Below are 14,625 nucleotides of genomic sequence, written 5' to 3'. Positions count from 1 at the left end.
TTTGGTTTTTATTGTTAGGTACCGATCTCGACAAACTTTAACGAACAGCACAAAAGCCAAGCTATTCACGTTTTTGGATTCACCAGCCTACACTTTAATTCGCGTGCATTGCGTATAGCCTATATATCATTCAACATTTCTATAGCAAAGCGAAAGGACAGCTCAATCCCTCGAAATAATTATAATGATGAACAACCATGTTGTTTAAACCGATCCTTTATTTTAAGAGAAATTTTCAATTCTAATCCAGCAAATTTTTTTACTAATACAGTTCTACCTATTCATTGCATGCCGAGCATCAATGCAAGTCTTCAGAGAAACTCAAGTAATTGGGCAGACGGCCAATACCATTAGCAAATACTTTGCGCCTACTAACTACGAAAATTTTTAAAATGTCTCTGTGCACGCATTAGTCGAGTTTTTTAGGAATATCGCGGTATCAAAAAAGAGACTAAATCAGATTAAAAAAAATGCTCCTTGCCTAGTGAATTTTCGGCGGAAACTTCTGCTGCCATGTTTTTTGTGTTATTTGTTTCTGTTGTTGTTTTTCTAGCGTTGGAATTTTTTTTTCATGAAAGTGGTGCGCAAAGCACTGGTAATTGACCAGTTACCGTTGTGTCGTGTCATCACCTTGAAAAACTCTTCTGTAAAGCATGGACATTTCGGCTGTGTGAACATTTACGACGTGTGAACGTTTCTGTAGTTTGGAAGGAACGAAAGAAAAAAAAAAGAGGGAAGAGAAAGGCAGAAAGCAGCGAGACTGATCAGAAAAGCTTGCTGTTGGCTAGCCAACACTGGAGACAATTCATTGTACAAGGATTATGAATGTGAATGTGTACTCCTTTAGTAATTTTTGCTGTTAATGCGAACTTCACTGTAAAAACGGTTTTCCTAAATAAGGAGGGGTAGCCGCAGCCATAGGCCTTCTACCAAAGTTTACCTAAACACGTTTGTTATAGGATTCGTGTTTCACATGCAAAGTCAGTTTTAAAGGGAAACTAAAGAGCAACAATAATTCACGTTGATAAATTGCACTCTAAGGACTCGAAGATCATTACTTTCTTGCGAAGTGTTTAATAATAAAGTAGAAATCAAAGTACAAGTCTCAGTTCATGACTTCGTGCCAAAATCTCAACACTTTAAGTAAAAAATTTCAAAGTGTGTATTTCGTATTCAAGAAACGTTGGCTCAACTAAATTTTATGAAAGTTGATGTATTAAATTTATGTCCTCAGCGGAGGACAAGGTACTATTTTTACGGAGCACGAACCACGTAAGACCTAGTAGATGCTGTTAAAATCTCTGACCTCACGACGTTTAGAGCGTGAAATTCAATGTGGCTTCACTGCCCGCATTTTCATTTTGCGCGTGTTCTCGCTTAAACTTGTTTTGGAACCAAGCATATAATCTTAAAAATGCGAAAGAGTAATTTATTAATATGAGAAATAATCATTTTTAGCGTCTTTTTAGAAACTTCAGGGACTATGTTTTTTTTCTGTATACTTGCCAAGGTACTACCTAGCATTTTCTACATCCCCGGTCGATTTTCCTTTCATCGAAAGTTTTCGCTTTAATGCCTGTTCTAAAAACATATTTCGTCTGTTCTCTACAGTTGGCCCACGGTGGCGGCATCAACCTGAAGACAAGGCCGCTATTCTGGGCCAACCTTTGATATTTGACTGCCAAGCGCACGGTTTCCCAATCCCGGTTATCCGATGGAAGAAGGAACGTTGTAGGTGCACATTTTATTATCAGGATATTACAGCGATCGCAATGTGTTGAATATTACCAGGCTCTGCTTACAGGCATTTTATTACCTCCCGTCATTTGCCACCATTTTTTCAGTACGCGTATCTTTAAAGTGTCTGCACAGGTGCTATCACAGTGTTTTGTGTGAAATAAAAATTAAGTTTTTGCAGAGGTGTTGAACGTACACATCAAGGACTTTGACTTTTTTGTACCTCTGAGAGTCAAGAGCGTAGTACTCTCTTTAGAGAGGCAATGGGAGTCTTCAAAAATACTGCTACGTAAGCAACTTTCAGATTTACAAAGTAAGCGTCCAAAGACATCCTTTTTTTCCTAAAATGGTAGCTCACTGAACAAAGAAAATGTTCAACTTGCTTTGCGGATTTACGCGTTTAGAAATGGCGAAAACTGTTTTCCACCTAAAACGGCATGTTTTCATGTGGGCAAAACATAAAAGGCGCTAGCTGTTCCTCCCAAGTAAACATCTCTCTTATTTTTTTATATGCCAGAAAATGACTTCGCAGTACTTCCACTTTCATTCTTAATTTTTTTTTCTTGTTCTCGATTTTAGTGTCTGAGGATGGTAGCCGGCAGTTCTCCACTATTACAAGCAGCTCCCGCTCCCGGGTGCTGGAGAACGGCTCACTCGTCATCAACGAAGTTGAGCGCTCGGACGTGGGTCGATACCTGTGTCAGATTCAGAACGGTGTCGGTTCCGGCATCTCGACCGTGGTCAAGCTCAACGTACATGGTACGTGTCGAACGCATGGCCCCCATCTCACTCGCGGAGATTGCAAGTTGTTTATGTCGTTGTTGATGCGTGTGCCAGTGGATCGCTGACGCGTATTTTTCTTTTGTTCCTTCTATCACTGCTGCTACACAAGCGATGATTAAGAGCAGCGAACGAAAATTTCACTCCATGTATTACTTATTACAATGCAACTGATAGAAATGTAATACAATCAAAATAATGAAGCCAACTGGCAGGACGTCATATAATCACTTGAAATGGCAATCCGACATTATATATACGAGCGCAGATGGTGATCTGTGGAAAGATTGACTGTTGTTTTCTGCCTCTCTTACTTTATGTCATACTACCAAGAGATGTGACATAATGTTCGCAAACCACCACACCACGGACCAGCAGGGCGGTACAACGTAGCATATTATTTGCTGAGACGCGATAATTTTGAATAGACTCCCGCCTGCACCTTGCAACACCATTGTAGGAACTTTGGAGAAGTGGGAGGCACAACTTGCCAGCTGGGTCTTAGAGGTGCAATTAGCGCCTATGAATAAAATTAGGTGAGGGGCGAAAGCCAGTGGAGCTCTGGTGTTAGGACCTCAACCAACATGCCCCTAAGTAGCCCCTTTTCTACCCTTTCTCTCAAAATAAAGTCTTGTTGTTCTTCTTTTTGACTGTTCGTTATGACTTGTTGTATTGAACTTCTTATGTAAGAGTACCTGTTTATAAGGAATATATGAAAGTAAATGGGATATATAGATAGATAGATAGATAGATAGATAGATAGATAGATAGATAGATAGATAGATAGATAGATAGATAGATAGATAGATAGATAGATAGATAGATAGATAGATAGATAGATAGATAGATAGATAGATAGATAGATAGATAGATAGATAGATAGATAGATAGATAGATAGATAGATAGATAGATAGATAGATAGATAGATTAGTGAAAATCTGGGAAGCTACTCAGATGACAATTTTCAGATTGCTACCCTGCACAGGGAAAGGGGAGAGGGAAGATGAGGTAGAAAGGTAAGGAAGATAAAAAAGGAAGGATAAAGGAAAAAAATAGAAAACGCGCACACACTGAAGCCCGGGTGTGTCATAGTCATTTTGCCACTGGAGGGCGAACCGCTTTAATTAAAAAATGATGAAAAATACGAAAAATTATCAGCGCAAAAAAAATTATATATATTTTCACAATGTGGCAGCACATGACGAAGGAAGAGAAATAGTTAAAAAAATCACTGCACATCCATGGGGTGAATGATGACGAGTGGGCAAAGCTCCAGAGAGAATCATCGGTAAAATCGTGAATCTTCCCTGTGTATTTCACCCAGTCGATCATAACGTAAGGACATCATGAGAAACACTATGTGTATATATAGAAAACAACTTTTATTTGTTCTTAGGAACGATGGATGGCTTGCGGTGTCCCTTCACTATGACGGCTTTATGGTCCGTGAAATGAAGGGTGAGCGGTTCCTGTAAAGGTTGCAGTGGAACATTTGCAAATACTAGGTCAATGCGTGTTCCTCGGATCGTGGTTGATTTCAAATGGTCATACGATATACATCCATGCGTTCATCCATGCATCCATGCGTCCATCCGTGAGTCCGTCCATCCGTCTATCAATCTGATAGTCTGTCTGTTTGTCTGTCCGTCCGCGCGTCCGTCTAGTGAACACTTCAAGTACCGCCATCTCCCGTCTCGCATCCCCTGTGGCACATACCCGCTCTAGAGTGGGTATGTGCCACCGGTGGTTACGTACATCACCACAACCAACCCCATGGAATGTATACACCCCCGCCCTAATGAGCTTCGCCCCTAAAATTCACTGCTCCGAAAGCGGCCCGTAATCAAGTCGTGCTAACGTTGCCGAAATTTGTTGTCTTTGGGATCTATACTGAGAACAATCACAAAGGACGTGTGCGGTGGTTTCGTCACTATCAGAGTGATCACATGCCGCACTGTCTACCATTTCAATTTGGTGAGCCAAACAGTTTGTGAATGACACTGCAAGCCTCAAGCGGCAGAAAACAGTTGCTTCAAATTTGAATAGTCTTGATGGAAATTTGAAGTTGAAGTCACAGATCCGGATGGCGAAGGCGGGTGTGGAGAAAACTGGAAGTTTTCACATCTAATGTGTTATATGACGGGCGATCGAGATAATCTTTGATGCAGCATGAAATCCCTTTCCAGTGGCTTCCAGGCCACTGTGGAATCGATGGCAATGAACATGTCAATAATTCTGCCAGAAATACTGGTGAAAGTATTTTTAAAAGTACGCTGCCTGGCGAACTGAGAGTGCGATATGAATGGTTGGTGCGTTGATTACTACGAATTGTACACCATATAGAAGGAGCAGTATGATAACATTACAAGTATATAGGGTCATCAAAATTTTTGTGTAGGCATGTTAAGAAGGTGAATACTAACGATAAAAAGCCGTCTTGATAACACAGAGATTACGTTAACTGCAGCATGGCAGCGACAGTGTTACGCAAGGTAAATGGCAAATGGATCGAGAAACAACCTCGCGCGGGCGACTTCTGCCACGAAAAAAGTCAACAAAAACAAAAAAAACACAATACCAGCGCACGACACCAAGCATGCAACCAGGATCTTTCTTTTGACGTTCCCATATTTTTGTTGTTCTCGAAAGTGGGTCACCGAGCAGCAGCAGCGACATCAGTGAACATCATCGGTGATATTAGAAAGTTCATGGCACCGTTCCGCGTTCTGTCATCATCCCCATTTAGCTCATGCTTCCTTCCTTCCTCGATGGTTATTTTCTACATATTTGCTTGTTTGATCGTTTGATCGTATGTGTGTTCAACGTTTTACGTCTTCAATGTCGTACAGTTGTCTGCCTCACGATACGTCTTCCAATTATGCCAGTGCTTTCTTTTAAATTTCTGATTTGTCTTGTATTTCATTGGTGCAGACTTTTAGACGGAGATGGAAGGCAGTAAAATAGATTACCCCTCTTACACGAAATGTCCGAAGACCATTCGGTCATATGGGGAGGGGCTTTCCAGTTTAAAGCCTCACACGCTGACATTAAATGGGGGCTCGAGGAATGCACCATGCCGACTGTAAGTGGATCCCATGACGCACGTAAACGGCGGTTGCGGTATTGACGGCTGCCCAGCCTTTCAGAAACAAAGCCCCTCCCGTATCGGATTTTCAGTCCGTCTATGAAGCATATACTGCCCACTTAGACTGATTGCGTTTGCGTCGTGCCCCTTGCTCGTCATCGTGTTTGTTGTTGGATCTGCTATACCGCGTTTAGAAAAAAGACTGAGATTACATGAACATTCACTGTCTTCTGTCTTCCGTATATTGTTAATATTGTCCATTGCTGGGTTGGAGCCCCACCGCGGTGGTCTAGTGGCTAAGGTACTCGGCTGCTGACCCGCAGGTCGCGGGATCGAATCCCGGCTGCGGTGGCTGCATTTCCGATGGAGGCGGAAATGTTGTAGGCCCGTGTGCTCAGATTTGGGTGCACGTTAAAGAACCCCAGGTGGTCGAAATTTCCGGAGCCCTCCACTACGGCGTCTCTCATAATCATAGCGTGGTTTTGGGACGTTAAACCCCACAAATCAATTGCTGGGTTGGAGCCTCGTAAAGAATGGCTTTTACGACGTCCTTTAAGGTCGCCAATGTGCCCGCGCGTTTAAAAGTGGGTGTCGTCACTTCCTTGAGCGCACGACCGATTTGAGGACACTTGATACTATCTCCGTGGCGTGGTGTACACGACACGCATTTTTTTTGTCTAAAAAAATTTAATGCGGATTCATTTACACGTGCTTACGATCAAGTGACATCTCTCTTTCAAGGTCACGCAATCACTATATTTTTGCCACGCCTTTCTATTTCTCTTTAATTTTGTCGCTTATGAATGCTGTAGTATTCAAGCGCAACATATACAATTATGACGTACGTCTCTCATGCAAGGATCGATACACGTAGCCAGATAGATAAACGTTATTTAATGGCATTGTTCTTCATCCATGATGCAGCCTCGTTATGCCACGGGCGAACGACGCAAATATCGACACGTTGGTCTATCGTCGTTCAGAAAATACTTCATACTTAATAGGAACAATTATCCTTGTGTATTACTGATACAAATAGTGACCACTTTGGCAATGAGGCGTAACATATATGTGACTTCGATGTTCTAGACTGTGAAATGGCGGCACCAAGAAAAAAAACTACGTTCATTTTTCTGTTAACCCGGTGCCAAAATGCGTTCTAACATGTTCATTAGTAATAAAAAAAAAAGGTTTGCTGTGATATTTTCACCCACGTTTTTTTTTTTCAATTATAGACCAATCAGGTGAGTCCTAACCCTGCAGGGTGCTTATTGAGTCTGAAAGAAAGATTAGAAAGTGTGGATTAAAGCAACACTTCAATAAGCACAAATGATTCACAGGAACCATCTTTTTTGTTACATATGTTTGAAGAGAGCTCAACTGCAGGAATGATTGCACAAGTCCCGCGGCTTCTTAGATTCGCTATCGAACCTTTCCGTGTAGAACAGCGTGTGGCATACAGCTTTGTACTCATAACCCCTGCCATATCAAATAAAACAAAGAACAATAATAATAAATATTGGCCTACCATTGTGAAGAGAAAACAAAATAACAATCGGAAGCGTTTGCACCAATTTTCTCTACCTATGATGAAGCTTATCCGTGGAATAAATCTGATTAATACACTTTACTATACACTAAACTAAACTACGGTAGAGAGACTGTATATTTAGTATATAGCACTCGATCGAGGAGGTAATAAAAAAAACTGACGGGAGTTTTCGTTTCCCGCGTTGTGCACTAATCTCATCCCCCAGCAACGCCTGCAATATATATATATATATATATATATATATATATATATATATATATATATATATATATATATATATATATATATATATATATATATATATATATATATATATATATATATATATATATATATATATATATATATGCTGCCTCATGCCTCATCGCTGGGTACACTGCTGCCTGCAGCCTTGCACTGAGGCTATGAGACTATTATGTACAACAGAAACACATTGAGCGGCTTGGATACTTCGTGTCGTGTGCACTTTCCTTTAGTTGGTTCTTTTCGTAGACCAATCGGGAGCGCCGGTTGGTTTGTATATAGCGAGCGGTTGCCACGCTATACCTCCTATATAGCCGCATGGTTGGATGCGGCGAAACAAGCCAAACTGGCCGAGCGTAAGACACGCTGTGCTGCCTTCATCCATGATGGCTCCAAGTTTCCAGCGAGAATCGACTCGTATAACACTTTTACTGTGCGCCCGAGAAGCAAAGGCAAAAGAAAACGATTCCAGGAAGACCGACAGAAGCGCCTCACTCGTAACGATTGATAGTGCTAAGCGTTGCGAGTAGCGGCCCCTAATTACGGCTCTCTTTCCGAAACGCTCACTATAGGTGAAACGGCGAAGGCAAGATGGATGACTGAACCTTACACGAGGCATCCGTTAGGCCAGAAGTTGGAAACAATTTGACAGTAAGCTACGTGCAACTGTGTACACTTCACGCTTCCCGTTTCTCATCTATTAGATCGAAAAAAGAAATTTTTCATCTAACATCAGGCAATGTAATAATCGTCATTGCTGTACTGGTCAAAATACTGTCACTCTATATAAGTTTATATGTATGTGAATGCAACCAATTAGACCATGTTCAGTATACGGTGAAGGAGGGGGGGCATCCAATTTTCTAGATTATTCAGTGCCTTTACTAAGAGTCAAGTGGGAACGACAAGTACTTGTAACAAGCTCTACAATTGCATAAACCAATTAAAGTTGATCCATATTTGTTCAGTTACCTGCAGATTCTATTGCAATATATTGCCTCCTTCACGGGCATGTATGTATGTATGTATGTATGTATGTATGTATGTATGTATGTATGTATGTATGTATGTATGTATGTATGTATGTATGTATGTATGTATGCATGTATGTATGTATGTATGTATGTATGTATGTATGTATGTATGTATGTATGTATGTATGTATGTATGCATGTATACGAGTGTGCGCTCGTGCTTGTAAAACATATTTAGTATTTAAGTTCTATCGCACAAACGCGCAACTGCATTTTTTTACTATATGAAAAGTGTTCTGGTTCTGATAGATTCATCCTAAAGTTTCATGATGAGTCCGGTTGAAGAAAGTGCTGCTGATATTCTGCTGTGTTCGGATGCATACCTCGACCAAAAGTCTAACGTTCTCCTCGTCACATCAATTCCAAAGCATGTATTTTGCAAAGCATGACAGTCGAAAACCCGGAGTGCGTCACTTAAGAGATATTCTACATTTCTCTGCTCCCAAAAACCATACTTCCTTCCACCGTCCCACCTCAAGGGGCTGCCTCACACAATGTGACGGTTCGCAATTGCAGCGGCTTTAAGTCATTGGTTCTAGCTGGAACTTTTTAAATGTGATCCATAATAATCCTGCGTAAAGCGAGCTTTAATCTGGTCGGCTTGTTGAGTTTTCTAAAGACGGGACGTTTGAAAGCATTGTTTTGTTCATAGGCATGAGTAAAGTTCCCTTCACAAACTGGAATTTTGTATACCTGTGCTGCCATCTTGTCTGGATGTGCAACAATAAAAGAATGACTAATATTTAAACCCAGTCGCTGGAACGCTGTACTTCATATTTAGTATAGTGCACCATTTCACTTCAAATGTCTTGTAATTTGCAAGCAGTTTTATCTTTGCATTAGCCCGTTGAACTCCGTTGGAAGGTAAACAGGTGTGCGCAAATAAAGACAAATACACTGCAATGGTGGCGCAGGTACAGGCACAAATCTCGTTTATCTTGAAATATGAAACAAACTCGCCCAGCTGAAAGTCTAACTGAACTCCGTTGGTGTTCATACTTGTTAACACGAAACGCTATGAATACGTTTACAATCTGCCATAGGCGTTCACTTGTTTTACATTGTAGCATGCTACTTTATTGAATATTGGTTACAGTGTTAAATCATTCTTCTGCACTGTGATAACTGCACCGCCTAAACAAAGAAGAAACCTATTGTATGTTTTTTTTCTTTCAGTAGCTTCATGCAAACAGTTTATCATATCAGCCTGTTCTCGAGCTATCTAGGTGGTGCAGTGTGCATGAACTGGATGCTGTGCTCACTTGTTTGCCGGTTTCTTCAGAGGCGGGAACATTTCTGCGTTTTCAAAAGGAAGACATACGATCTGCTCGACACTCTCATTTTGCGCGCACGTAGACAACATTCTCGCTAAGGAGGCGGCCACCAGGCGCGTCGTCGTTCTCCACTGGCCTCATCTATCAGAACGGCTTTTATCAGCGCCGTTCCAGACGCGAGTGTAAACGCCCGGTCTTTTTCGCTGACCATGAAAACACGTTGCACGGGTAAAACAGAGAACCAGGATGGTATTGCGAAACCCGTGTCAGCTCTGAGAGCTTCGAAGTCGTTATCGAAACGAGGTCTTGCCTTAGTGGAATAGAATGTTTGGCGATGAGATTTTCAATTTGTGAGAGAGAGCGAGAATAATATTATCTGAGGTTTTACGCACCAAAATTAGAAGTAGAAAAAAAACTGTTAAGTCAAGTTTGAACGATGGCCTGCAGCGTGGTACTCCTCCTTGTGTAGAATAAAGCCATCTCGCATCACGATTAAGCAGGGTATTGTCTATGAGAACTTGTGCGCTCAAACCTAATTAGGCTATAGTTACTGATCGGGTTGGGCGAGATAGTGGAAACATGATGAAGCCTAGTCGATGTGGATGTTTACGTATTGGCAAAGTACAAGGCAAACAAACAAACTTGGTACATTGTGCCCTTAATTAAGTACACTCTTATAAATTCTAAAATTAAAAGCGCGATAAGTCGGCGAAATTTTTGGGGCTCACTGAGACTCCCTTGTGTGAGAGAGAGAGAGAGAATAACAAAAAAAGACAGGGAGGTTAACCATGTCGAAGCTGGTTTGTACACCGGGGAAGGGTGAATAAAAAGGAACAGACTTCTCCATGATGTATATTTCACGCTTAAGGCGCTTTCAGACTAAGGCTCACCAAAGGTTCCCGAGCCTGGCTCACTTATACTCACAAAAAATTTCGTCAACAGTATTCCCCTGCTGCCTCAAGCTCACCAAAATATTACTCACCCGGACTTCCTCAGGGTCAGACTCGCGGCTTGGTCTGGGTCTGAGTGAGTCCGACTGAGTCGACACTCAGTTCTCACCAGTGAGAGCGCACCAAGGCACAAAAAGGATAATCAACCATTCGCCTAGGACGACTCTAAGGCAAAGGCCACTTTCTTTTCCTTATTAGTCACTGCATTCATTCCTCTGCACCACCCTACGAAAGCCTTGTTTACATATGATCGCTTCCCACTGCCTCCAGGGTAGCTAGCAGCATTGACCAAACTACCATATTAACTGATCACGTCATAATGAGACGTTACTTCACGTGACGTCACCATTACGCACAATTTCGTCTTGATGAAGATGAAAATTCTATTTCTGACTTCATTATTACGTCAAATGGTGACGTAGTCACGGGATTATAATTTTTCGTGCTTCTCGTGCTGATGCGACCTACATACGTGGAGTGCAAGTCAATTTTTGCATTTGATAAGCATCTGCAGCTTTCACCTTAACAATCATGAATGAGCTTGTCCCGAGTCTCTTTTTATTCCGGATAACCTCCTGCTTTTGCTATGTAACTTACGCCCTTCGTTAGGCGCGATTAATTGAGCACTGTAAATTTGTGATGCAGCACCAACATGATGCAATGCGGTCGTTGGGTTGGTTGGTTTATCGATATTGAAGATATGTTCAAGCTGCGCAAAGACAAGGCTTTAGAAACATAGATCATGCACTTAGGCTTCGTGTGTGCGCCTGTTCAATGCTTACAATATTGACGCAAGGTAGGCTGGCAACTATAAGAGCCAGCCTCTGAGGAGGACAACGAAGTAGTTCTGTGTGCGCGTGCTCTGGTGTTCGCGTTGCTGGCTTTGGGTTACGAAAGTAAACACCCTATTTTGTACCTGCGTACCTGTGTCTTTGTGACATTTTCTGGTGGAGGAGCCGGGGTACGGTAGATGATACGGTCCCCTGAGAGCACCCCTGACGCAAATACTTCGAGTAGCTCAGCCGAGCTTACCCCTGTGCACGTACGTTCCAGCCGTCGTCTCCAGGGACTCGAGCCACAGCACGGTTTGCTGCCTGAACGTCAGAGGACTATGAGTAAAACACCACCTAACGTCACCGCGCCAGCACCAGCGCTCCTGGTTATCAACCAGCCCAAGACGCCGAAGACATTTCACGGAGCTGCTTTTGAAGATGCCGACGACTGGCTTGAGCATTTCGTCCGGGTCGCCGTCATCAACGATTGGACCCCAGAGCGTAAGCTACGCTATGTGTACTGCTTCCTGCAGGACTCCGCGAAAACGTGGTTTGAGAACCATGAAGCAGTGCTTACGTCATGGGATGTGTTTCACCGGCAGTTCCTCAAGGCATTTGCCCGAGAGGACAGGAAAGAGACAGCGGAGCGCGCTATAGAGGCAAGGGTTCAAGGCCCTAACGAAAGGGTGACGACTTACGTAGAGAACATGGATCGGCTTTTCAGGTGTGCGGAGCCCTCTATGTCCGAATACAAGAAAGTTCGCCACCTAACGCGTGGTGTTAAAGAAGAGATTTTTGCCGGCCTGACTCGAAACCCGCCTGCGACACTTGCGGAGTTCCATGAGGAAGCCACTGCCATGGAGAGGGCCCTTCAACAACGTGCCAGGCAGTATCACCGTGGTGTACACCTAAGTGAGGTCACTTCTGTCACTCTTGGCAATGACATCAGCGCGTTGCGAGCGCTTATCAAAGCTCTCATTAAGAAAGAGCTACAAAAGATGCAGGTGACTGCTTCACCTGTAGAGCAGCTCTCCTTTGCGGAGATGGTACGCGCCGAGCTACGGCAAGCAGTTCACGCTCCCCAACCGTCCGAGGCGCCACAACAGAGGCACTGCGTCGAGATGAGCTACGCGGAAGCAGTGCGATGTCCTCCATCGTGAAGTTCAAACAGCGCATTTTACCCCAATTAGCGACACGCTCAGCAAATGGAGGTAGGCTTCCATCTTCGCAGCTCACAGTTGATCGCAGAAGCAAGACCGAGAAAGGGTGACATCTGGCGTACACCCGACCACAGGCCCCTTAGTTTCTACTGCGGGAAAGCCGGACACGTCTACCAAACATGTCCATACCATCGTGTGAGTCTCCGTGGATTTTTGCCTAATGCCCTTCGTCCACGACCTGGCGAGCGACCACAGGAAATAAAGAGTTTCATCTCGAATCGTCGCAGTATCGAACATCGATCGCAAGAGACTCGCTCGTCTTCGCTTGCTCGCTACAGGTCACCGAGCCCAGCCTATTCACGCGGCGCTCCGAGACACCGTTCACCCAGTCATGCAAGTTGGGAAAACTGAGTTCAGTGACCTCTGGAGGTGAGGCCGCTGACGCTGACTCTACGGAAGATCCTCCACTATGACGACAGCGACGGCAGGAAAAAGATGTACAGACGCAGTCAAACGTTGTACGAAGAGTGGTGACATCAAGCATTGTGGTAACTGTGGACGACGAAAAAGTAATGGCACTAATTGACACTGGAGCAGACACTTCCGTTATGAGCATGGGTCTTGGCTGCAGGCTGAAGAAGGTTTTTACCCAGTGGGCTGGGTCGCAGATACGTACGGCAGGAGGCCATCTTCTCACTCCGGTGGAGCGGTGCACAGCGCGAGTCAGTATTCATGGATTTACGTATCTCGGAGATTTTGTAATACTGCAGAGTTGCTCGAGGGACCTAATTCTCGGACTGGACTTTCTCCGTGATAATGGAGCCGTAATTGATTTGCAAGAGTCGCAGGTGACGTTTTCTACGACACACGCTTTAGTGCGCAACCCTCACGGCAGTTACGTCAATGCTTTGAGAACTGTTGACGATGGCGTCACGTTACCGCCGAAGAGTAGCGTGTTCACCTTGGTAGCCTACGACGTTTTTGATGAATTGAACGACTATTAAGTTATTGCAGAGGCAAATATCCCACTGCTGCTCAAACGAAACATATGAATAGCCCGATGCCTTGTTCGGTTACAGAATAAACGCTTTCGAGTTCTGCTGACCAACTTCAGCAATGAGTTTCAGCACGTCCCTAGAGGGACTACTGTCGCTTTCCTCAGTGACAGTAGACCTTACTAAGACTTGTTGTCTTAGTAAGGAAAAAAACAACACACTACGCTTCTGCGTCGACTATCGACGGCTTAGCAAAATCACAAAACGCGACGTTTACCCCCTGCCCCGGATTGATGACGCCTTAGACCGTCTACGCCACGCCCAGTTCTTTACATCATTAGATCTCAAGTCAGGGTACTGGCAAATTGAAGTTGACGAGGGCGACCGTGAGAAAACCACGTTCGTGACGCCTGACGGGCTCTACAAATTTAGTGCTGCCTTTCGGTCTCTGTTCCGCTCCCGCCACGCTTCAACGCATGATGGACACTGTACTAGCTGGACTAAAGTGGCAGACGTGTCTTGTATACTTGGATGATGTCGTTGTGTTTTCAAGCACGTTTGACGAGCATCTTTCAAGGCTAATAAGTGTCCTCACTGCAATAAGGAGAGCGAACCTTACTATCAAGCCCGAAAAGTACTACTTCGGCTATCAGGAACTCAAGTTTCTCTACCACGTGGTGAGCCCGGGGGGTGTTCGACCAGATCCGGAGAAGTTGGCTGCCGTTGCCGATTTCCCTCGTCCTGGAGACAAAAAAGGTTGTTCAGCGATTCCTCGGACTCTGTGCGTACTACCGCCGTTTTGTCGAAGGATTTTCGAAAATTGCGGAACCTCTTACAAGACTGACACGGCCAGATGTACCTTTTGTATGGACGGAAGAACAACAAGAAGCCTTCGTAGAGCTGCGCAATCAACTGCAGACAGCTCCAGTGCTGGCACATTTTGGCGACACTGCCGACACCAAAATTCACACAGACGCCAGCAACGTAGGAATCGGAGCCATTCTAGTTCAGTGGCAGAACGGCGCAGAGCGTGTCATCGCT

General features: G+C 43.9%; 1 protein-coding gene across 1 annotated transcript in view; it reads left to right on the top strand.

The window, feature by feature from the left end:
* Positions 1-14,625, top strand: part of LOC119183352 (cell adhesion molecule Dscam1-like) — a 184,746-nt gene that overhangs the window by 90,130 nt on the left and 79,991 nt on the right. Inside the window, exons 12-13 of the mRNA XM_075877327.1 lie at positions 1,612-1,731; positions 2,317-2,496. Coding sequence (XP_075733442.1) covers positions 1,612-1,731; positions 2,317-2,496 — 300 coding nt within the window. The remainder of the gene's footprint in view (positions 1-1,611; positions 1,732-2,316; positions 2,497-14,625) is intronic.

Source organism: Rhipicephalus microplus, chromosome 2, assembly GCF_043290135.1.
Source record: "Rhipicephalus microplus isolate Deutch F79 chromosome 2, USDA_Rmic, whole genome shotgun sequence".
Classification (NCBI taxonomy): Eukaryota; Metazoa; Arthropoda; class Arachnida; order Ixodida; family Ixodidae; genus Rhipicephalus; species Rhipicephalus microplus.
The sequence above is the reverse complement of the archived record's forward strand: the minus strand, read 5'-3'. Positions and strand labels throughout refer to the sequence as shown.